The 25071-nt window shown below is 34.7% G+C and overlaps 1 protein-coding gene across 2 annotated transcripts in view; it reads right to left on the bottom strand.

The window, feature by feature from the left end:
• Window positions 1-4986: 4986 nt before the first annotated feature.
• ANOS1 (anosmin 1) overlaps window positions 4987-25071 on the bottom strand; it is a 136931-nt gene continuing 116846 nt past the window's right edge. For both annotated transcript variants that reach the window (XM_032188658.1, XM_032188666.1), the window contains 5 exons: window positions 17140-17234; window positions 14258-14429; window positions 12949-13169; window positions 9976-10117; window positions 4987-9270 (listed from right to left, as the gene is read on the bottom strand). In XM_032188658.1, coding sequence (XP_032044549.1) covers window positions 9212-9270; window positions 9976-10117; window positions 12949-13169; window positions 14258-14429; window positions 17140-17234 — 689 coding nt within the window. In that variant the 3' untranslated portion in view covers window positions 4987-9211. The remainder of the gene's footprint in view (window positions 9271-9975; window positions 10118-12948; window positions 13170-14257; window positions 14430-17139; window positions 17235-25071) is intronic.

The raw sequence follows: 25071 nt of genomic DNA, 5'->3' as shown, positions 1-25071 counted from the left end.
AGGCGGTGTTGGTCCCAGATAGTACCCCAGCTACAGTGATGCTTCTCATTGAGGTCCCAGTTTCTATTCTGCATCAGTAGATGTCTGGGCTAATAAAGCAAAGCAAAGTATTTCTACAAGTCTTCCACAAGCCAAAGTTCAATGGAAGTCTATGTGGATTGCAGCAGGAGGCCCTTTCAGCCAGATTTCTTTGCAGCTAGTCCACCCTCACCTGTTCCCATCAGAAAGGTAGAATACTGGAGGTGTGAGGTGTTCCTCTCTCCCCTTGCTGTGGACATAGGAGCTCAGGACCTTTTGCTTCAACAGCAGGGTTGAACCCCTGACTAGCATGGCTCACCCTGACTCATTTGTTCCTTATTTTGTCCAGGCTGCGCTTGTGAAGCCATTTACACACCCTCTCTTCCAGCTCAGGGACCCAAGGACCCCAGGTCCACCCAGATCAATGAGCACTTAAGTGCTGAATCCTTTCTTTCCTGCTCACCATACACTTATATGGTGGGATGAGAAGCCTTTTCCATTAGAAGCATTTCCATTGAAGGCACGTTTTTATTTTCTCCAGGCTGCTGCGCCCTCTACCTCTGCCAACCCCCAGCACAGGGGTTTGAGTATTTGCAGCACCAGCACAGCTGGTCAGGTAACAGCTATCCTTTGCCACAGCATCTGGCCTGCTCAGCTCAGCTCAGCTCAGCTCAGCTCTCCCAGAGCCCTTGGTGGTTTCCCCAAAAGCTCGTACCCTGCTCGGGGTGAAACATTATCTGACCAGGAAAGATTCAAGGCAACAACCCACAGCATTCAAAAGAATCAACACAAATGGGCCACAGCTATTGTCAATAACTATTTGTTTAATGTTAGTAAGGTAAATTACCACTCGAAATCCCAACTCATTCAATTTTACAAGCTACACAACTTGTACAAAGTCTTGTGAGGTAAGTAATGTCTTACAACATAAAGATACATTGAGAAGCTGGTTTCATTTTCTGCAGTCTTTCAATTTCCTAGGGGCAGTGTAAGAAGAGTTTCCTCCCAAATCTACTGAGAATAAAAAAAACCTATATTCCCTCAAAGGAATATTTTGCAATTTTTTGGTAATTTGACGCATAATCAAAATTGTTTATGCCATGTGTTTTTCCACATGCAATTTCCTTGAAAGTTAAGATGTCACTATTTGCCTTATTGTTGTTTCAAAAGTAATTAGTAAGAGAGGATGTACAATCTCTATCTTTGATGATATATTATTCATGGTGTCCCAATAAATATACATATTTTTTTTTTTAAATTAGGAAGACTTTTTCAGTCAAAGGTTGAATTTCAGGAAGTGAGAGAACCCCGAACTGAAGTGTTCACCCAATTGAATCATATTGTTCTATGCAAGTGTGTTGGTAAATGATTCTGAGCATGATATTAGGTAAATAATACTTTTTCAATTACATTTACATAAATAAAATGATTTCTTTCTTGTTGTTAGTTCCACTTATGTTATGAAGCTACTTACAAAATTTACAAAATCACCTGAAAAGAACATGTGGGATCACCTTATGATTTTGTTAAGGTATCAAGTACCCTCTGTTAGTGACAGCAAAGAAAACATAATTTAAATTGTGTATAATTTTGATATTATCCAATTACAGAAGTTAATGCTGTTCCTTCTACATCTCTCTCCAAACCCCTGGTATTCATCCACATCTCCTATTCTGTCAGTGAATGGGAATCTGTTTGTGCTCAGACTAAATAATATATTTAGCTAACCTGAAAACAATTTATTGTCTTAGCAGCATTTATTAATCTACAAATATGAGTGATACCTATCAGTTTAATATACTCCTGTGTGCTTGCTACAATTTCCTGTAGTTAGCATGCCTGTTATTTAAATACACTAAGGTTTCCTGAAATACAGTTTGTCCAAAACTATATTATGTAGATAGTAATTTCAACAAGATACAACCACAGATATTTTACATATCTAAAAGTAATGTTATTTTGTTCACAAGGGACACTTTATTGAAATCAGCTCTAAATACATAAACACATTATTTCAGTGACTTTGTTTATTGTAAAGATATCACAAATCTCAATCTTCACAGCAACGACCGGTGACGAGAAATAAGCTATGAATACATCTTGTATGTCCATGATAAATAAATGAGGCAAGTTCTCAAACTGAACATACATATAAAAAAAAGCAATGAATAGTGATCCATTATAAAATAAAACAGAACAAAATAGAAGATGTCGAGACAAAAATACGAATTTAATACAATCTTCAAATAAATGAGAAAAAAAAAAAAAAAAAGCAGGAATCATTCACTGGTGCATCATAATAGCTTTAAGTTACTGTATACGTCTGGTAACTCATCCACTAATGAAGCTATTTAATCAGATTCTTTGTGATAAGAGGTATTAGAAAAAATGTCTGCAATCCACTCAAAGCAAGAAGAATGTGTGACTCTTCATGGTCTTCATTATGATTCAATGAATATCACACAAAAGGCACAGCTGTCCCAAAGGGCTCTCTCAGAATCCAATAGCAAGTTTTGGCTTAGTTTTTTTTTTTGTTGTTTTGTTTTGTTTTTTGGTTATTTTTGTTTCAAATTTTGCTTTTTGTTTCTTGTACATAGTCTTATGAGACTAATTGATGTTGGCTTGAAGATATGTTTACCGAAAACCTGAAATATAAATAAACTTTACAGCACAGCTCAAAAAATAAATTTAAAAGGTTAATTTGTATGTTTGCAGACAACTACTAACACTGGAAATTGGATGAATACATAAGACGTGTGTGTGTCCTTCACTTTTTTGTGTGTGTTTGTGGTGGGGTGAAGTCTATTCATTCCCCTACCTTCCACTTAGAAATGGCAGGGTGGAAATTACAGCTTATCACTCTACAACTAATAACAACTACGCAGCCTGAACCACTTAAATCAGGTAACATTTTCTAAATAAAATTATAAAAGTATGAGTAATGTGCTGGCTAATCACTTCTAACTACAAATAGAGAGTTAGCCATTTTTGAACCAATTACAAATATACTACTGGACAGCTTGTGAAAAAGACAAGCAAGAACTATTATTTGGTGTATAAATATATTTGCACACAAACATAAAGAGATTTGTGTTCAGCACATTTTCCTAACTCTCCTGAAAAATGGCAGTCCAATCATTCCAAAGTTTATATCCTTTTAAGAAGAGACCTCCTGAATGAAGCTTATTATTAAATAACATGAATAAATTACCATCAAAGGTGAGGAACTGGGTACAGCAAGCGTTCATTAATTCTTTGGTTTCTGACCCACAAAACAATCTCAGTAAATGCTTATAGTAAGGTGTATATTAAATATTAATCTATACTGCTACCAGCACTTTCAGTAGAAGCAGGAACGCTATTATGCACAATCTAAAGGGGGACATCACAGACATTTCTGTTGAACCACATCCCCTTCAGGCCTGCAGGAGTCTTTCGCATATATTTAAAAACCATGTGTTCGATGATCTCCCTTGTTTGCTTTTATCCTTACAGGTGCTGCATTGTCACTGGCAGGCTCAGGCAGAGTTTTGGCTCAAGGCCTTTCTCAAGGAGGCTGGCATACCAATAACAAGTGTTGTATTGATGACAATACAACACCTGTCAGAGGAAAACAGAAGTATGGAGGATTTTATTTTTATATATATATATATAAAATATATTTTTTTTCTTATATATATATTTATATATTTATATATTTATATGTATATTATATATATAAAAAAAAAAGAACCAAGTTGCACTGAAGCACAAAGTACAAAACCCAAAATCAAAATGATCAATACTGATCAATATATACCAAATATGCTTTATTTCATATGATTGACATAATCCAGTCATCATCTTTTCTAATTCAGTGTTGAATAGAACATTTATTTGAAGTTATGAAAGGGGAAAAAGAAAAAGAATGACAGTGCATAGAACACTTCATCTATTTATTATGACAACTTACCTACCCACAGTGATATATAACTCCTATAAGGGTTTACCATACCACACTGGTGAAATACAACTTGGAGAGGAATTTAATTATAAGGGTTTATGCTAAACATTGTCCATTTATGTAAAATGAAAAACAAACAATAAAAATCCTAAAGAATTATTCTACTGAGAAAGTAATTAGGAAAATTTGGAGTTTATGCTCAAGTTAACAAAAACTAAATGTTTATTAAGTAATTTGAGAGTACGTGAAAGGCACACCTGCTAAGAGATTTACCAAAAACATTGCATTTGAAAATGATAGCACATCTATGACAATTTGAAACAAATGTTGTTGTAAGACAGATATTTATATTTATTAAAAATATATCATTTAAATCATGGGATACTGCACTTTTAAATATAAAATATTCCAGATCTGGTGTACACAAAGATTTCACCATGATTTTCAATCACAAAAATCTTGACTTGCAGGATCAGGCTACTGACATAGATCTAGAAACATTTTAATTATTTGAAATTAGTATTACAAAGGGTTACTAAAACTCCATTGAGTACTATCTCATGGAAACAAGGGAAAAGAAGACAAAATCTTGAGTCTGATTTTTTACTTTAAGAGTTGCTTTTCAACATAAAATACTTAAATGATACCTAAATTTATCTTCAGATGATTTTGATCACTTTCTAAAGAAAATAAAATGCAGTAGCAAACAGCAAGGATAAAATGTTATGATTACATGTACAATGAAATGTAGAGTACCAATGGTACTCTGATTTTTATTCAATAACACTTTATCTCCCACTTTAAAAAAAAAAAAAGAAAAAAAAATGTTTAAATCCTGTATGGAGAAGATAATGTAGCAAGACTTCAGTGTAGGACAGTTTATTACCTAAACAGTATATACAAGTTCTAAACATGAAAATAATGAGTAAAAGAAATCAGGCTCTATTTATATTTACATTTTTTTTTTTTACAAATTGTTTATACAAATTGTTTTCATTCTCTAAATAAATGGACAGACACGTAAGACCAATTATTATTTTTTTTTTTGTATTACATACATAAATAAATACTGACTTTAAATGACTGTTATATGAACATAATTTCTACAGCCAATTTGGGTAACAGATAAACAGTTCTGTTACAACTCTACTACAATATAATTAGGTAAAAAGAAAACATTTTACATAGAGAGCTCTGTTAATAACTTTGTAAATTGTACCTTACTAATATACTCAGTAGAGGTAATACAGTCGTTACATTTCATGCCCACAACTGAACAATGAGTTTTGGCATGCAAAAGTATATATAATCATCAACATCTGCAGGTATTCATTTACATTTTTTAAATAGAGGGTTTTCTTAATTATTTTAAACTACATGCAACAGCCTATTAGCATCATATTCCTGGTTACAATGCACAAGTTTGCATAATATTATTTTTAGTAATTGATGTTCACAGGTACTGATCAAAAGGGTAGGAATATACCTGGCACATAGTATAAGAAAATTAATTAATAAATAAGTCAATATCACAACTACATTTACATATACACAAGACAAAAATAAAAAATTTTATGGTGTTGTACATAGAATTTAGAACTGTCTGGGTCCAATACTTTGTTCCATAAGGCCCTAATTTAAGAGAGTATTCAATTCTGACATCCATAATTTATTTAAGATATCACTAAAGCTCACTCTCTACTGTACACTCAAAAGTATACATCCATCCAACTGACTTCTGTGAGAATAGACGTTCTCTTTTCTGCATACCCTCCTGAATAAGAGCCGGCTTATCTGAAACTCACCCTGTCTCCAGTAGGGAGTATGGAGATGAAATTATTGTTGAATGAATTTACTCAATATTTAGGTTTCTATATGCTTCTGCTAATATAAATGGTAAATTTCCCACTCGTATTAACAATGAGTATTTCTTTGATTTTATGTGTGATCATGCCAAACATCAATATCATTATTAGTATTGCCATACCTCAATTCTTTCTGAAGCCACTAAGTTGAGGATGTGCAGCATTTCAGAAGTAAGACCTCTTATTTACTGTCCATGTGCTGTATTCTTAATGAATGTTCAAGATGTTACATACAGCACAATTTTTTTCTTATTTGAATTTCCCCTACTCTATACACTACTTAAAAACCATGTTACAACAAGAACACACCATTGTATGTGATTCCATGAAAAATCATTGGTGAACAAAAAAAAAATCAATTTCACAAAGCAGCTAGCAAAAATGGCATAGTCTCATAATTCTTTCAGAAATAAAGATAAACATAATGCATCCAGAAGTGAACTGACAAATCCATCAGAACCGTACACAGAAAATAATACATTAGTGTAAAGGTGCTGAGTATTTAAAAGCATCCCGATATCTATATTAATTCTGTATTATGCAACATCATTAGAGAAAATAAATCATTAAGTAGTGAATCACGCAGTGAATTACAAGTCTATTGATGAATTAAATGTATAATGTGATTTAGGCCCGTAAATTAGGACAACACCCTGTACAATTCAGCAAACAAGGCTTTATGAGTTAGGCACCAGAAACTGCAAATTGGTACTGCTAGATTCAAAGAATAATTGGGAAAGCATTTGTAGTTTCAAATTTAACATCCATGCATGATCTTGGTAGATTTATTATTTTTTATTTTTGATTTGGAGGATCACTTGAAAGGTGAGTTGATAAACTCATTTGTAGAAGGATAAAAATGACTTTACATCTTTGTAAAACAGACTCTGTATAATGCACTTGCTCAATACAATTCTACTTTATCAAATACATATTTATTTTTTTGGGATGGGCAAAATCTAATTTAGAAGGAAAGCATACTCCATGTTCTTTAACATTAACTGCTACTTTTAAAAATTGAATGTTTCAAATAAATTGACATAAGTAAGCAAAAGAACAAGGCTTCCACTCAACAATTAAGACTAAGGATATGGTCACTCAGGGCTGCTAACTTCAAGTTTGATCTCCAAACTAGGTCTGGCCTCATTGTAATAACGACTGACATCCATGTTCTATGCTTTACCAATGTCACTATGAATGCTACATAATTTCATTAACATTAATCAAGTCACTACAGAATTGCTCCAGCATAACTGGAATAGACTCTAACGTAAAGGTTTGAACAGAAGTTTTTAAGGCAGCCTGAGTACTTGCCCTGATCCCACAGAAAACTACTCTCAGAAAACAAGATACCTTCTATCCTTACTTTATATAGCCTAAACATCAAAGCAGTGCTGCACTGTGCTGCAGTTCAAACCATTTTTTTTTTCTTTGTAAAGTCTTGTATGCATTACACATTCTTACAGATTCCCAAAATCTCTGAAACTCTGGCCATCTTCCAAAATTGAAATAAATATTACATTACAGATTTTATGAAGAAGAGTTTATCTGTTATTTGTTAATGTATTTTGGAAAAGATAAGGTGACAGACCAGCAGAAGAAGGAATTAAAATTACCATTGCTTTTAATATTTTTTAAACAACTGTTAAAGGCTCAAATCTCATGGCAATTGAAATTTTCTGTAAAAGTCTTTTGTCACTGAGTGCACATCAAAAAAGACAACAGGCAAAGTAGAAAGAGAATGGGGAAAAAAAAAAAAAAAAAAGTACTTTAATAGCAAAGGTAGAAATATAAGGTAGAAATATAAAAGGTAGATATATAGAAAAACTGGAATGACCAAGTGATCAGAAATTAATTCAGTTTCCTTCACCCTCAGTGTTGTCAACCCACATTCACCAAAACTATAAACTTCAGTAGAGACAAATGATATGTGATTATTTTGTGAATGTCCTACAATGATAAATACAAATGTGATCCTCAGTTTCAGGCATGCAGTTCTTTTATCCATATTTTATCCAATTTGTAATCAAGAAAATACTAATGCCACTAATGTCTGAACATTAGATTTTGATTGTATTTGTATAGAAGATTGTTGGCAGATACTTTACTCCTTCTTGATAATAAATCCAAGTAGTTTCTGTTTACTATCAAGGATGTCTCTTTGTGTAGCGAATTACTCAGTTTATATTGTACAATAAAGGCAGCATGTATTCCCTTATGGTTAAAAAGGGCACCCTTCTGTCTGAATTTGAAAAATGCATTCAAATAAACTATAAGCCAATGCTTTCCAAATGCTTGAGTATTGTCATGCAACTCTTCTGTAAGCAGAATAGCATGGAGCTAACATACCCATCCCTCTGTTCAAAAGATCCATGGGGAAAAGAGACATACATCAAAAGAAAGAGAAGCCAAAAAAGTAGCTCTACAGCTACTTGAATAATAAATGTACCCCAGAATTTCCATTTTTAAGATGTGAATGTTAACTAATAAGACTTTTAGCTAGAAAATCAACATTTCTTCTTAAGATAATAACCCCTCCCCCCCAAAAAAAAAAGTGTGATAGTGGGATTTTAAAGGTCATTCTTATAAATTAATACAATTATCAATTAATTGTATTAATCACAATTAATTGTCAACAATTGTACTAACTGTCATCTGTTTTTTTATAATGAATAGTACATCTACCCTGTATATATCTTAACTATTACCTATAATAATAGAAGATCTCCATACTGAAACATTACTTTGGAAGAGGTGGCTGACTATGCAAATGTATCATATCTCTCCTCTGCAGTGATACTGCAGTTATTAAATATTGACTATTTAAAGGTTTCTGTTTCTGCTACTTGTTTTACTTATGTCCTTATTTCAGACAAGTGGAGACCTTTAACAGCAAAATACTCTAGGACTTGAACTGGTAAGAGGGCTTTAAGTAAAATAGATCAATTAAACATGTTAATGACAACATGGCCTCCAGTGTTCAAAGGTATGTATGTATCACAGGACAACCTTTTATATATTAACATTGAAGTCACTAAGAGAAAAAGCTGTATACACCACACTGTTTCAATCTAATTCAAACATAGAAATACAAAAACATTATAATAAACACACTTTGATTTTCTCTCAGGTGTTGAGTTCGATGCAATCTTCAATTTGTTGAATAGTAGTGGTACTGAAATTTTACTTGCTGTATGCTTCATCCTTGTCTTGGTGCAAATACAATTCTTGATTACTAAACTACATAGAGTTGATACAGATCGTACAGCATGGTAACTTCCACTGGAAAACTGTATTCATTGCTCCTACAGATGTGCCTTTTCCTAGCCTCCATTTGGGAGCTCAGTTTTTCCTCTCACTTATTTATATAATCATCTGAAACAGTTTAATATTTCTCTGGGGGTGGCTTATAGTGGTGTGGATGATGTTGCTTCAGATGAGGTCCTAAACAAAAGGATAAGAAAGTATGCACATATCAAACCCTAAATCATACAATCATTTACCAGATTCTCCTGTAAAGGCCTCTTGAGGCCTCCAGCTTGCAAGCCTTCAGCTTTTAAGTGAACTGCCTGTTCTGACAACTAGGTGCATATTCAGTCCAGACAACTTTAGTGGAATAATTCACTGTAATTTTCGCTGGGCTTCACAACACTGAGTTGTGTCTTTCCACAAGTTGTTGAATTTGAAAAGTTCAAGCATTTTCAAATGCTTGTAACGGCCATTAAGAGGTTTGCACAGCTTTAGAAATATGGTCATACTATAGCCATATTCAACTGAATGCATCTCAGAAAAGTCTAATCTTGAAAGCTAAGCAGTCCCAGTCCTAGATGGTACTTGGAGGAGAGACCACCCAAGGTGGCCTCTCTTACAGGTAAAAGCCTGTGGTAGAATGTGGTGGCAAATGTAAGACCACACAAAACTGAATGAGAGAAAGACTATATTTGATTCCACTACTGCTGATAAACACTCACAGAGAGACAGAGAGAGAGAAAAATAATAATAATACCATGCACATTATGTTTATGGAATTCTACCAGAGCCAATAAAGATTCTAAGGGTCAAGCAACCTGCTTGCATGTGTAAGACTGAAGTGTTGTGTTTGTTTTTTTTTTAACACACAACAACATGCCAAAATGAGGTACTACTTACTGTGGGGTGAAAATGGAGGAAGAGCGGGTGTTCGGAATGATTTTATTGTAGCTGGTCCCTCCCCACCAGTTGTCAGCACTTGAACTTCCAGTCGGTACAGCATTGATGGCCTCAGATTGGGCACAGTGAGTACATAATGATCCTAACAATAAATAAATTACATTAGTTCTCATGGCATCTAAAAATAAAACCTGGTTGCTCTACTCCCACAAATCAGTGGTTTAAACAGGTTCTGTCACTTTTAGCACCCACGAATTGCTTTCTTAGAAATCTGTAAGAAGTATTTAACATATGTAATTGGTTGAGGAGGTTTGTCTTGAACTTTTGCTTGCCATTGACTTTGAGCATACATTGTTCCCCTAATGTTACAGTTTCACGTGTAAGAGGTACAAGTTTTTCCTTAGCATTCTTGAAAGTTGATATGTTCATCACTGAAAAAAGTGTTTAGTTTCTTATTTTTTTATTTTTTTAAATAGTTTAATTAAATACACTTGTTTTTATTTTACATCTAGCTGTAAATTCTACTAATTGATAAATTAACTCATGGCAATTTTCAGGTCTGGAGTACATGCTGCAGATAGTGAAATCTGGGTGGCTACAGTGATTTCAGCAGGTTTTTCCAAAGTTACACCATGAAAATCATCCCTTCTGTTCTTAATCACATTTCTGGCAGGATGGATTGTGAAATATCAGTATTGTCCTCACTTTTTATTGTTCTGTACCTTGTGTGGTCACTTAAAACTGTGCAAAATAATTTCAAAGTTTATAAATGCTCCCAAATAGGAATACATCTGACTGAAGACTGAAGGGCATTCAGGAATTGGAAGTCACAATTCACCTTATTCCAAGCTAAAAAAGTACCTCAGAAACACACAGCATACCAGTCCCAGGGATAAGACTGTGGGGCAGAGACACTGGACAGCGCACACACAGCGTGGTCCTCTGATTAGCCAGAATTTTCATAGCAAACTCTTCTGGCAGGCACTGTCCCAAGCACACAGCAGGGAGCTGAAAGTGCCTGTGAGAATAACTGATAATTTACTGTTCTTGCCAGACCAGAAAGTAAAGGGGAAATGAGAGAGAGAGAAAAGGCAGGAGTAAAAGTGTAGCTTTACTGACAAATTATTGCATATACTGAGATGGGGCTGCTCTTAAAACATCTTACAAAAGCTGTTCCACCACATGTAACATACATAATGGGTTGGAAAGAGAGAGAAATGCATACATCACGCTTAGACATTCACTCTCTTTCATATGCTCCTGGGACATGTGCACTTCAGCCTAGTTGTGTAAATACTGAATTTTTAACAAGCAGAGATTACCAACAAAAATGAGTGAATGATCATCACCATGAAATACAATACATTATGGTGGTTTCAGAGTGCAGGTGATACTATTTCAACTCAAACCAGAGTTTTGTGCAAGTTAACCAGGTGCTATGAATAGATACATACATACGGTAATAGATAGTTAAAGAAATCTTCAGGTTTCACAGTAGTGAAACCATAGGAGGAAAAATAAAATAATAATAATAATAATAATAATAATAATAGTAGTAGTAATAATAATAGTAATAATAATAAAAGCATAACACAATGACACAAGGTAAAGAAATATTTTTAATTAGACATAACTGAACTAGAAACTTAAAAAGTGAAATAGAAATTCTATATAAACCATACACCTGGTTCTAAAACAAAAGATGAAAACTGAAGTGAAAAGTAACATCTCATGGTCTATAACTGCTTATTGTGCTAAAGTGGCTGTTTGCATTCAAATGTCTGCGATTGAGTATCCACTTTGAAATAATCCTGCAACGTGGCTTACTGAAGAGACCAAGGCTCTATCTGCAATGTGCTTCCGCTTGGGACTGTAGATTGAGCTTTGAATGAACTAGTCTGGATCCCACTGAGTCTGTACTACTGTGGAACAAAACAGCTCTGCACACTGCACAGTAGCTTGCCTCATAGTTCTGGAGCATCCATGGTCAACTTTGTTGCTCTGTCTGAGAAAAACATGCTTTCAAACACAGGGGGCATAGCCTTAGGGCAGTCTGCTAGGAATTAAGAGAAAATTGTGGGAACCTTGTCTTGGACTTGTGGAAAATGCATTGAATGCAAGATGTGTCCAAGAAAACATTTTATGCATTCTTTTATGAAACAAATGTTGTGAAAAGATTTTCAGCCTGTTCTGCTTGAGACAGTTGCTTTGATCCATGTCCCTGAAGTGCATGGAAAGACTCCCAACATTGTTAGTAGACTTTGGATCAAGGCCAGCTACTTAAGTCCTTTTGTTGACTCTGGTGGATCTGGCAACTGAGTCTGAATGAACTCTGGTGAATCTGGCAACACAGTCTGAAAGAAATGCTCTTCACTTGCTTCTGCTAGAGGAACTGAAATAGCAAAGGCCATCTTAAAGCAAATAGGGGGAAGACTTCAAATTAACTGTTGTAATACTTTCAGTAAACAGTGAAATCCAGTATTCCTCAACTTACTTTTCTATTAGACAATAACGCGTATTCACAGAGGGGAAAGTGATTTTTACTTCTCTTAGAGCAAAGAGTGACTCAGAGGGAAAAAAAATCTGTTAAATCCATCAAATTTATGGACATGGACACCGAATAATTAGTAAAACTATAGTAACCACCAAGCTGAACAGCCTGATCATCAAAAGAAAATAAAAACCATCTATTGCCACACACAGATGATCTTTTCCTCCCTTTAGGCATTTCTCAGATAATGGCTGCTAATTTGACAATTGTGCACATTAAGATGTTAGATGTGCCATCGAGAAGAGTAGCTGTGCCTTGTATTTCCAACAAGGAGGAAAAATTAAAGCACCTCCTGCTCCAACTTGCCCACAGAGTGAGAGAATGCTATGTGTGACGTATGCATTACCACTAAAAATTAAAAGTATGTCACGTATGCATGCAGTTATGAATGCAATAGAAAAGGAAATTAACAAACAACTTACTGCTGGCAGTATCTGTGACTGCGAAATGATGCTGTTGGGCAAGCTGTTCTGTCGACTTTCTGTGGTTACTTCTGCCCATGTGACTTGAAACCCTGTCATGGGCTGTTGAAGGACTGCCTTAGATATCTTCCAGGAAAAATGACCGGTGATGTTACCTTCCTGAACAATGAAAGACGCAGACAGATTCTCGGGTTTGGCCAACACTTTGGGTAGAACTGGCACTATAAATTTGGAAAGCAGAAAGATAAGCTAAACTTTGAAAGATAATATTCAATAATGTTAATTTAATTTTGCAACTCAAGGTCAGACAGAGCTCTCTTTCTAATGTTATCCAGTATCCTGCCAGCTTTCTGCCATTACATTTCAGTTCTAACCAAAGCCTTTAATTGATATATTCCATTGGTGTTTTGGGCCAAATTCAAACTTCAAATCAAGTTATGTCAGCTACAGATGACAGAAAGGAAAGCCAATGCCACACAAAATTATAAAAGCCTCATTCATCATTCACCATCCTGTGGGTCCTTTGTATTTCAGAATATCTGAGCTGTTTTTCAGTTTTGGGACCACAAGAAAACCCTTAGATCTCCATGATGCAGGAAAAAAGTAAAATTTATGCTCTAAAACTGTAGTACAATTTAATAGGGGCACTCCTATTAGGAGGTGAAATGTATGCAGTTGCCCAGGAAGAAAACTGTAGTGCTGGAAACTTTGGCTTCACAAAGCTAAGGCTGACCTGACCTAGCGCTGGCTATAGACCCACTTGAAGTGCATGGCTGGATTATCTGAGATTAGAGATCTTTTTTAACATCTCCATGATTCTGTGATTTACCATGATCTTTTAGCTATACCTTGAATTGTAGCCACACTCTACCAGGTATGAGCACCTTTATTTGTTATTTAAGAAAAGCATTAACCCAAACTAAACCAAACTGAAAAAGCAGCTTGCATCAGTACTAAAACATTCAAAAGATGGATCATGCCATCATAATTATGTTTGCATCTGTCATTCATTGTTATAGTTAATGTAACTGAGAAACTTCCTCCTTGCACTAAAAACTATGTGATAACAAATGCCATCATGTGTTCGTAACCAGTTCGCTAAAATTCTTACCTAATTGACAAACAGGAATGTGGCAACTTAAATCTATACTGCTATTTAGTTGATTTTTCACATAAGCACTAATCTTTTTTTTTTTTTTTTTTCTTCTGTATCTTTTATATACTATTTTAGAATTTCCTTTAAAGACTTTTCCTGGTGACTGTAAGTACATTTGAAACTATTTGGCAAGTTCTCCAAATCACATCTTACCTCCTTCAGCTGGACAATTAATGTGCTTGTGGTTTCTTTCTTTAAATGCAGAGCAAGGTGGGGTGACAAAGAAAATACTCTCAGCCTTAAAACGACCTTTAGATTTTGCAGGCAAAACAGTTACTTTATATTTGCATGCAAACGACAGGTCCTTCAGAATCATGTAGTTCTCCTGTAACAGGAAAACAGGAAAAACAAAAAGAGAGCATGATGCAAATAGATCCCTGGGGGGGTGGGGGGGGAGGGATGGCAGAAGATGAAAAGCTTTCTCCAATAAAATATTTTCCTGATATGCTTAACACATGCCAACATAGTTTTTACTCAGTCAACAAAGCAAACATTGCATATGTTGCAAACATTGCATATGTTATGCTTATTTTAAGTAGTAAAATACATTAGCATGGCATTTCAACATGCCTTTCCTTTCTATGCAGTTCCTTCCCCATGCTCTATCAAAGCAACTAGCATCTAACATTAAGAACAGTCTCTGACATGATGGCAGTGAGGGTAGCAATGTGAGGATGTAAATACTAATTGAATTAAATAAATTTAAGAAAGATGAGTTAAGTTGCTGTAAATGACAGGCTTCATCTATATTTAACTTTTTAAAAGTGCATTCAAAGTCAGTGTGGCATTATAGATGCACTTTTTTTTTTCCCCTTTAGTACATTAACTACTTCTATCTTATTATCAAGAAGATAAACTCCACAGCTGTTTTAAAGACAGTGACTGAAAAAACTTTACACAAAGTGTAAGTGTCCTTCTAACTTAAAATGTTGTCTAAAGTATATTTGAATATCACAGCCTGAAAGCTGTAGCACAAATCATATTATGAGGAAAAAAAAAAAAAAAGTGTTTTTTGTTTGTTCGCTTTATTTATATATATACATTTTTTTTTTTTTCTGGGAGAATGTCCAATAATACCTTTCTGGCTAAGGTCCCAAGTCTTTCACTGCCTTTTAGATCTTTCTTTCACTTCAGGATCACTAGTCTCCAAGTTTTTTCTACACAACTCCCTGTTTTTTTGGAAGTGAATCCCAAGCCAAGTTAGTCAAAACTTCTCTTTGAAGGTCATTTCCAATAGGATACAGAGATTGGGCTCAGAAAGGACTTGATTCTCCATCTTCCACCTGCTGTGAGAGTATTATAACAGGTTTGATTCCTACTTAAACTTTAACTGTATTGTTTTGTTTTGTTTTTTTAAGAAAAACAAAACAGACAAACAAAACTGTTCCTTTATTTTACAAATGACTGTAAATTGACTTTTGTTTTAAGATGATAGTATATTTAGGCAAGATTTCAGGCTATTTCCTGTAGCCAATGTTTCCCATTCACTCATTAAAACAGATACCTGTTTGTAATGTGGAGTTTGGGCTGGATTTTAGGAGGCTTCATATGCATCTCAAAGTACACTCTGAGAATAGCAAATGGTCTAATTGCAATGTCCATAAAACCATGGACCAGAAACTAAATGCTCAACACTCAAAGCCTAAGGCCTTTATACATCTTGAACAATTAAATTGACTATCAAACCCTTTGTAGCATCAGTCTTCTTCTCAGAGTTTGTAATAAAAATGAGCCCTGAAAAGAAACATACAGTTTCACAAAGTAGATTGAACATACTGCTGTAAAATGACTGATATAAATAAATAAATGAACCAACCCCACAACGTGTTGGCCAGATGTACAATGAGTCTATCTTGACCTCAAGTGGAACTAAAATTATTAAATATAAACTTTCTCCTATCTTCATGGGCATACCTTGAAATATTGACACTGATTGATCGTAACATTATATTTTAATCATTTTTTAATTCACTGCTAATATTTGCTTTGCTAACCCCATGAAGTAATAAATCTTACAAGCTAACAGCTTTTTGTGTGAGAAATTATTTCTTATGATTTACTCTACTTTTACATGCCATTAACTCCATTGAATTGATCTGGTAGTACAGTTCATGGTAAGAAGTAAAGGTGAATTATGTTTTATTCCATTCAACACAACCCACTAAATCAATTGTGATGCACTCATCACAGTACTGTATTTTTCAAATAATGTCTTGCAGATACAGTATGATGTCTAGATGATACCAGATTACCAACAATATAAGTATGAAGAACTGAAACTGTAACATATATTTGATCTGACGTCCTTAGATGTATCTTTTCTCCTTATCTGATATCTGTGCAACTTTCAGATTTAATTTCTAGTATTTTTCAACTATTGTTCTGTTTTTCTAATTCTATTATTCTCCTCAGGGTTGTGAAACATACCCGCATGTCTAAAAGGAAACCTGTCTTATTAATTACTATTATTACTTGTCAGTATTTACACTTTGATAGAGTCTTACAGTTCTAATCATAAATCAAGCCCTGTGTTCTATATGCTGTAGAAGTATATAGGTACTTAGCTATAAATTTGTCTGCTCTTGTTTTCCGAATAACACCAACAAAGTATTATGATTTTAGCTTAGCTTGGATTTAAGACGACAACAACAAAACAAACAAACAGACAGAAAACAATACTCCAGGTGCATCATTTCTATCTTTTGCATAAGAAGAAAGTAACAAAGAAGCATTCTTACTTATTCTTACTGATTCTTCACTCAGAGGGTGGTGAAGCACTGGAACAGCTTGCCCAGAGAAGACCAGTTTGGTCTTTCAAGATGAGGCCCTGTGCAACCTGATGTATTGGAAAGTATGCCCATGGTGGGGGGGTTAGAACTGGATGGTCTTTAAGGTCCCTTCCAACCCGAGCCATTCTATGATTACTTATATGTGAAATATAGTATGAAACATACTGTGTTATGTTACAGAACCATCCTTTCACTTGCTGTTTAGAAGCTATTCAGAGTCAAGCACAAGTCTTAATGGAGACTTACATAAGTCAGCTCAGTTACTTTCCCAAGTCCCTTGGTGTCATTGTGTGCACAGGACTCCAGTAACCAGTGGACTTGGAATTGATTCATGTTGATATCTAAATGGTTCAAAAAAAGAGGAGAAGACATAATTACACTTTCACCATTGAAAGTTCTCAATTTCATATATATATATATATATATATACACACACATATGTATATATATGAATATATATAGGAATTTTAAGTATTCTAGAGTTGGTAATTCCTCACTTGTTCATAAGCACACATTAATAAAATGGAGAAAGTATTATACAGTTATGTAATTTAAGCCATATCAGCTAACATGTTGACTTTAAAATAGAGAATTAACATTTTCAGAAATGTAAGCATCTATGTATGTGAGTATTAAAAATAATCTCAATGCTCCCCCTTCTGAATATCTTGTAAATGTACGGAATGACTTTGACTGTCATGACTGCCCATGACTGTTTATATTGTCAGAGCATTGCAACACTGCTGTCTGGCACTACTTGAGAAATCTGTGCCTGGAGGTATGTGAAAATGCCTGCAAAATCCTGAGATTTGTCTTTTCAGAATGTATCACAAGACCTGTTTTGTATCTGCCGAAATAAAATTCTGTCTCTGACTCTTAGGAGTAATACCAAAGTCTTGAGTGACAAAACTTACAGCACTATGTTTTCAAACAGAAGCTTTCAAGCAACTTCCAGCTCTTCACTTTTTGAGAGCCCTACAAATAACTATAACCGTAATAATTTATAGCTGTTTTTCTCAATACTGATTGCATAAGGAAGAAAACCAAAGAGCAATAAAGACTTAGACAAAAGAAGAAAAACTCAAAGTACAAATATATTCTTTTTTATTATTTTTTTTTTTTTCTGGATTTAGTTCCCCTCTCAGTTCAGAGGATGCAAAATTACGTGTCTGATATTATTAATTAACTTGGTTTGACATAGCCACTAATGCCAAGAGCCTGATTGTGGGTTCCAAGAGGGAAAACAAATATCTTTGCTGCCCTTAGGGCTGGTCTGGCATTAGACTGCTATGAGCAAGTTGGATGCAGAAGGGAAGGATTATAAATTAAAGAGAAAATAATTAGTGTCTGAAACTAGCTAAAATCGTATTCTAGTAAAAAAGACTGATGAGAAACCTCCTTGAAATAGATTTTTGTAGCACTTGTCTTCATAACATGTATGCTAATTTTTTGTATGTTTTCTTCAGAACTCCAAATGCTCTCAAAAACAAGTGTATAAAGAAATAAATTGTTGCCTTGTGATTATTCCCTCTCACTTAGAAACAAATAAATACCTGGATGTGCTTTCACTTGCCTCTTGGTTGCTGGGCTTTTCCCATTTGATATGCCTCTTGGATGAAGACACAATCACAGTGCACTTGGAAGTAGGTTTCATCTGATTTTATCTGTTCCAGTTCACTCAATTATTGCCTATCACCTGCTTGTACCCCTCTCCTGGGATCTGAAAGTGTTGTGTGCTATATTAATCTGACTATATTAACAATGTGCAGCTTGTGCCAAATGACCATAGTGATTGCAATGATGAAATCTCTTATTGATTGCATATTATCTGATAATCAGAACTTATCATTTAAACTATCTGCATGTAAGGTAGACTGGTCTTTGTAAAGCTACAAAATACCAAGAATCAAGAGTTTACATCAACTCAGCACACAGATATATCAGTCCAGAGGTTCACTATGCCTTTTTCCAGAAACGTAATTAAATCAATTGTCATCCAAAATATTTGGTATTTTCAGCTTTTGGCACTGCAGAAAGCTGTTTGGTTCTATTGTAGCTCCACATCTATTTATTTTGTGAGCTTTTCAGCAGCTTCTTCTCTCTCACAGTTCTTGCCTTCCTTCCTAATTCACCTCTTGTGCATTAGCAAACCCTTAGTCACTCATTCATAAACAGCTGTGGTTCCAAATAACTTATCTGTTTGAGCTAGAAAATGAGGAAGAGGTTCAAAAAACTTTTTATGTCAATCTTGCTTCTCCTATTAACTTGATACTGTAAATATAGAATTAATGTTTTTAATAATGTTTTTAATAACCACAATTTCATATTTTTATATTTAAACAAAATGAACAAAGGAATCCTGGTATTCTCATAGCAACCTATATTGAAAAACAAACAAACAAATAAACAAGATTTTCTTTATTTTGAGTCAATACATAACTCAAGTTATTTCAGAAAGGGTTTTGCATGCATATTCTTCATGAAGCTTGAGTAATATGGGTTGCAAAACTGAAACATAACAGAAAAATAGGTCCTATTTGAGACAGAAACTTTTCCAAAACTCAGGAAAAGTTGGACATTTTTTAATTAAATACAACTAGAGGCATGAAGAACTCAAAGTGTATATATATGAATGAAGTATGCACATTAAATGACGAGATTGCTTTAGAAATTTTTTTTCTTAAATTTTTTTTTTATTAGAATGATGCAAGATGTATGGAATGATCTAAAAAGCCACCTAAGAGACTACAATAAGAAAAAAAAAATAAAATAAAAAAAAAAAGGAAAAAAAAAAGAAAAAAAAAAAAAAAGAAAGATGAAAACACACATTTTTTTCCCGGAATTGCTTATAAAGTTTATGGCTCTTGAGTTTAGTATTTATGTAACTCATTCTCTGTTTACAGCACATGCAAAAGAAAAGCTTATCCTAGCCTTCTTTTCTCCTTCCATTGAGATCACCAATGTAACATTTTTAAGATTTTTCTTTTCAGCTGTCCATTAGAACTCAGCAACAGGTACGGGACAAACAGTTCAAGCTGCATCCTAGTTGAATGTCAGTCACTATCTCCAAAGCTAATGGTTGTGCATTAAGTCCAGATGAAGTCAATACACTGTAATTCACAGCTGTAACTTCTTCCAAAAAGTCATTTGAGTAGTTAATATTTACAGAATATCCAGTATCTACTGGGACTGATTTCTGGCAGTTTTATCACAAAGCTCTGCTAACCCTTCTAGAATGGGAACATATCACTGCAAAGAAATGGCAAAATCCTTCATTTCAGTTCTTAGATATTTCACATTTTTCTCTTATATATCACATTATAAAACCTTTTTTTTCTTTCTTTCTTTCTTTTTTTTTTTTTTTTTTTTTTTTTAATATAAAATCCATCTTCCTCTTAATAGTTAGGAGTTTTCTTGATTCTTCCAATTGGAAGTCTTTAGAAAGTTTGGTAACTCCCTTGTTCTTCTGATTAGAAAGCATGCCATTTAACACTAAAAAGACTCATCCACCAAGCACAAATTGCGAGCAATCATCTTTCCCAGAACTGAAAATATTTGCATAGAAACACGTGACTTGAAGGACTTTTAAGCATCTCTAAGCTTGCGAAGTTAGTCAATAGAATAGTCACTTAAGTAAGAACTCCTTAAAGAACTTTTTTACTGCAAGCAGATTACTCAAACAATTACTTCTGTTCTTTTGTTTGTACTTTTGTTCAATTATTTCTTTACAAAAAAAAAGAAAAAAAAGAAAAAAAAAAAAAAAAGAAAGGCAAACCATAAAAATATTTTACATAAGTCACTTCAAGAAATCACCTAAAGTTACTGACATGGACATGATCTTTAGCTGCCCAAGCCAAAGAATTCTTGATGTTTCAGACAGCTGCACAGAACTAATCCTTCCAAAGAAATTAATAGCTAATGTTAATTATTTTTGCTATGATTTTTAAGGTGAATTTTCTGAAGTATAAAATGAGTTCCTAAACTAATAAAAACATTCCTACACGGGCATCACATGAGCATGTTCTTAAAATTCCACAAGTGCTTAGCTCTTTTCCTTCTAACTTTGTTGAACAGACATCTCATATCTCTAACTAGAAATGTAGTGATCTGGGCTTGCTTTAAAGCATGTTGAAAAGATGTCTGTTTTGATTCCCTCCCTCTTATGTTCCAACTAAAAATAGCCTTTATTTTCAAATGAATACACAAAGCTTTCACTATTTATGAAGATGTCCTTTGCCAAACTTACCTTCTTTCTCCCCCTCTGTAACCTAAACTCTTCTGTTCCATTCTAATAAAATAAATATATTTCAGATATATGTTTGAGGAAAGTGCACATTTATTATGTATCTTTTAAAAAAAAATGTTAAAGCATCTCAAAATGTTATTAATGTCAATGAATTACAAGTCAATTAATAACAAGTACCTCAGTTTGACACTTTGAAAAGTTCTGGTTTCTATGCACAATTTAAACACTGTGTATCGAAAAGTTTGCTAAAAGTACTGCAACGTATTCTGCATGACAGTTAATAGGAATGCCCTTGGCCTACATTTTACATCTGCTAGATCTCATAATCTCCAGACAGCACCTGAAGCTTTGAGATTCACTTAGAAAAATCACCCATCACAATGCCAGGTAATCCTGCAACTTTTCACAGCTGGATTTTCTGGTTTAAATGATTCTACATTTTCTGGAAAATACATTTCTGAAAAATAAACCAAATAAAATAAGTAATGTCTATTGCTCTTCTTTGCCAACACTTTCCACATATTTGTCTTGCTATACATTTCCAGTAATGCCAGCGGTGTGAATAATTTCATCTAATGTGGTTTCTTTTTTCTGCCACGTTACTACAGACAGCTCCTTTCTTTGCCTCAAATACTTTTTTTCCACGTTGTATTTACTGCTCCTGAAGGGTGCCAACTTGACAGAAGGTTGCCAACTTGACGATCAAGAGGAGCTGAAGTCTGCTTTGTAGATAGAGAATCAGCATAAGCATGGGCAGAAGCAGCACTGAAGTTTGTTCATGCAGCCCAGCAACATCAATATCACAGCAACCTACTACCACTCTAGGAGACTAGGTACAAACATTTAAGAGGCATGTATTTCTTTGTATTCCTTTAATCTACAGCAAGTAAATTGCATCAGATTGTTTTGGGTACTGGGGTTAGCTGGGTCGCTGGTTGGCTGGAAGTCTTTAGGCAAAGCACTTCTTACCTCCCTACCTCTGCTCCATGCCTGTCAAGTGGTGATAATGGTAACAGTCTCTGCTGTAGAAGTGTTTCAGCCCTATAGTTCTATATTATTCTGTTTGATAGATGGCTGTTGAATGACGTGTGCCTGCAATTTGGTATAAAAATGCAAATTAATGCCAGCTGTGACAGTATTACTGTGTGGGCAACCAAATCACAGAAACTTACTAGAAAGAAAAATCAAATGGGAGTTGATGGAAAACAACATTTCAAAGCAGACTTGTTCAACAACAGCAGCTCAAATGAAGGCTTAATTGGAAGAAAAATGTTTGGCATTGGTAAACACACTAACATTGTCTTGGTTTCAGCTGGGATAATTCTATACCTCGTAAGTAGTATGGCACTGTGTTTTGGACTTGGGATGAGAACAATGCTGATAACACACCAATCTTTTAGATGTTGCAGAGCAGCATTTATACAGAGCCAAGGACTTTTCAGTTTCTTGTGCTGCCATGCCAGAAAGAAGGGTGGGGGTGCACAAGGAGCTAGGGGGACACAGCCAGGACAGCTGATCTAGGCTGGCCAAAGGGATGTCCCACACCAAATGACATCATGTAGAACAATAAAACTGGGGGGGTTGTCTGAGGTGGGTGCCACTGGTCAGGGACGAGCTGGGCTTTGGTCAGCGGATGATGATAAATTTCATTGTGCCTCACTTTGTATATTCTTTTATCATCATTATTATTATTATTTTCCCTTCTTTTTCTGCCTTATTAAACTGTCTTTATCTCAACCCGTGAGTTTTTTGCCCTTTTCTTCCAATTCTCTCCCTCATGCCACTGTGGCATGTAGTTAGTGAATGAATGGTTGTGAAATGCTTAGCTGCCTGTTGGGCCAAACCACAACATCTATTGCTGGAAAGCAACCGGATTTGAAATAATTATTAAGCAGTATCTGATAGGTTTCCCCATTAGAATTAAATATGGTGGAAGCAAGGAAGGAAGGAAGGAAGGAAGGAAAGAAGGGAGGGAGGGAGGGAGGATTTAAACGTAGATTTAAAAGCTTTACCTGGCAGCACAAAAATATTAATTCAATAAAAATAGCATACATTCAAAAGTATTCCTGTAAATAAATGGTGTTTTGTTGTGTATTTCTTGTCATTACTTCAGGAAACTGACCCAATTCCCCACCCCCACCCCCAATTATAATTAACCTATTAACTGCATGTGCAAAATGGCTGTTATCAAAGTTTGGAAGATAATTTGCCATATGAAAACCTGCTACCTTCATTCCAACCTAACCTTCCTTCAAACAGAATGCCATAAATAGACTGTAGTTTCTGTGAAGCTATTCAGTAAGAAAATTACTGAAGGAATTGGTTTTGCATGTAGCTAAGCCCATGGATATATTGCTAAAGCTGATGCTTCATACACTACAACTGCAATGATTACTTGCGACTGGCCACATGTTTTTTGTTTCTTTTCTCTTACTGCGGGGTTGATCTTACCAGCTTCTGAGCACTCTGGCCCTGATTCAACAAAGCACTTAAGCATAGTAACAGTTGTGTTGACTTCAATAGTTAAGAGTAGCTAATGGATAAGGCCAGAAAGTTTAGTATCCAACAAGATCAAGACATTAATGACCATACAAACTATGGTCAAAATATGGTCTTGAACATGTCTTTAATTGTTTTAGATTAATAGCAAGTAGGAGATATAGCAAGTAGTTTCCTTTCTGGATTGCATGCCTTGCAGCATTACTGCTCTAAAAATTGACTATAGCAAAGTTTAATCAGACTGGGTAAAGATTTTATATTTAATATTATAGCCCAGGGTAGAGTCAGCTCGGGGCACATGAAGCATGTCTCAATATTGACCAGCTTGATTGTTTCTAGGGCAAAGTTATAGCAGGAGCTTTGCATAAATACTTTGTCAAATAATATACCACCCAGGACAAAAATATTTATTTTGTATTAAGTAGTGTAGCTCTGCTATGGTAAACAGCGAAATAGTGAAATTTATGTCTTACATAAAGAAAAATATTTTATCATCTCTGAAATGCCTGAAGCTGTGTACAGGTCAAAGACTTCTTGAAGAAATAGGAATAGGTTGTTCCTGCCCTATAGTTTCTCAGTATGCAACCCTTGATGCACCTTTGCAGGTGTGGATATAATACAGTACAACACTGCTTCTAAGCCACCATTCTCACACAAGCATGAATGGCAGCATAATTTTCCCATATTTCCACACCAAGAACTATTATGCCAATATTTGAGATAGAATATTATGAATTGTCTTCTGCTCTCTCAGCCCTTCATTCATCTGTTTATCAGGCCACCATTCTCCATGGAAACACAGAATTATAAAATTCACCAGCTTTCATAAACAGTTTTTCTGATAAAAACCAATTGGTGGAAAGGTCCTGAAAAAATATGTAGGAAAGGCATAAATTTGGAAAAAAAATCAACTGAATAAATGAAGCACTGTTATTTACTACTAGATGCTTCACTTTTGAAGACATGATTAGTATAAAGTGATCCACTTGGTAATTATTACTCTCAACAGTGTCATGCTGTAATAACAGTATGACTGAAAAATGGTTTGAGAGAGAGTACTTCAGTGTACGGCAGAGAAGCAAAATATGATCTCAGCAATATTTGATCATAACAGTTATTTCTTCAATATTGGTTTACAAGCTGTTCTATTCCTCTATGAGTCATGGAGTTTCTCATCAACATTTGAAATTTGAGGCTAATGACAGGACAAGAAATAATGATGGAATAGTAAGTTTATATTTTATATTTTTTTTTTATATTTTATATTTTACCTATGCTACTTAAGTGAGCTGCCAGTCTTAGGATAGGTAGGTCAACACAATGTATCACAGAATCACAGAATCATCTAGGTTGGAAGAGACCAAGCTAATGTGTTTTCCCCTGTAAAAAGCTATGATGTTGATGTGCTCTGTCTCTGGAATTTTAGCCAAGTT

Source organism: Aythya fuligula, chromosome 1 (genome assembly GCF_009819795.1).
Source record: "Aythya fuligula isolate bAytFul2 chromosome 1, bAytFul2.pri, whole genome shotgun sequence".
NCBI classification, from domain to species: domain Eukaryota; kingdom Metazoa; phylum Chordata; class Aves; order Anseriformes; family Anatidae; genus Aythya; species Aythya fuligula.
This window is presented reverse-complemented; position numbering and strand designations above follow the sequence as displayed.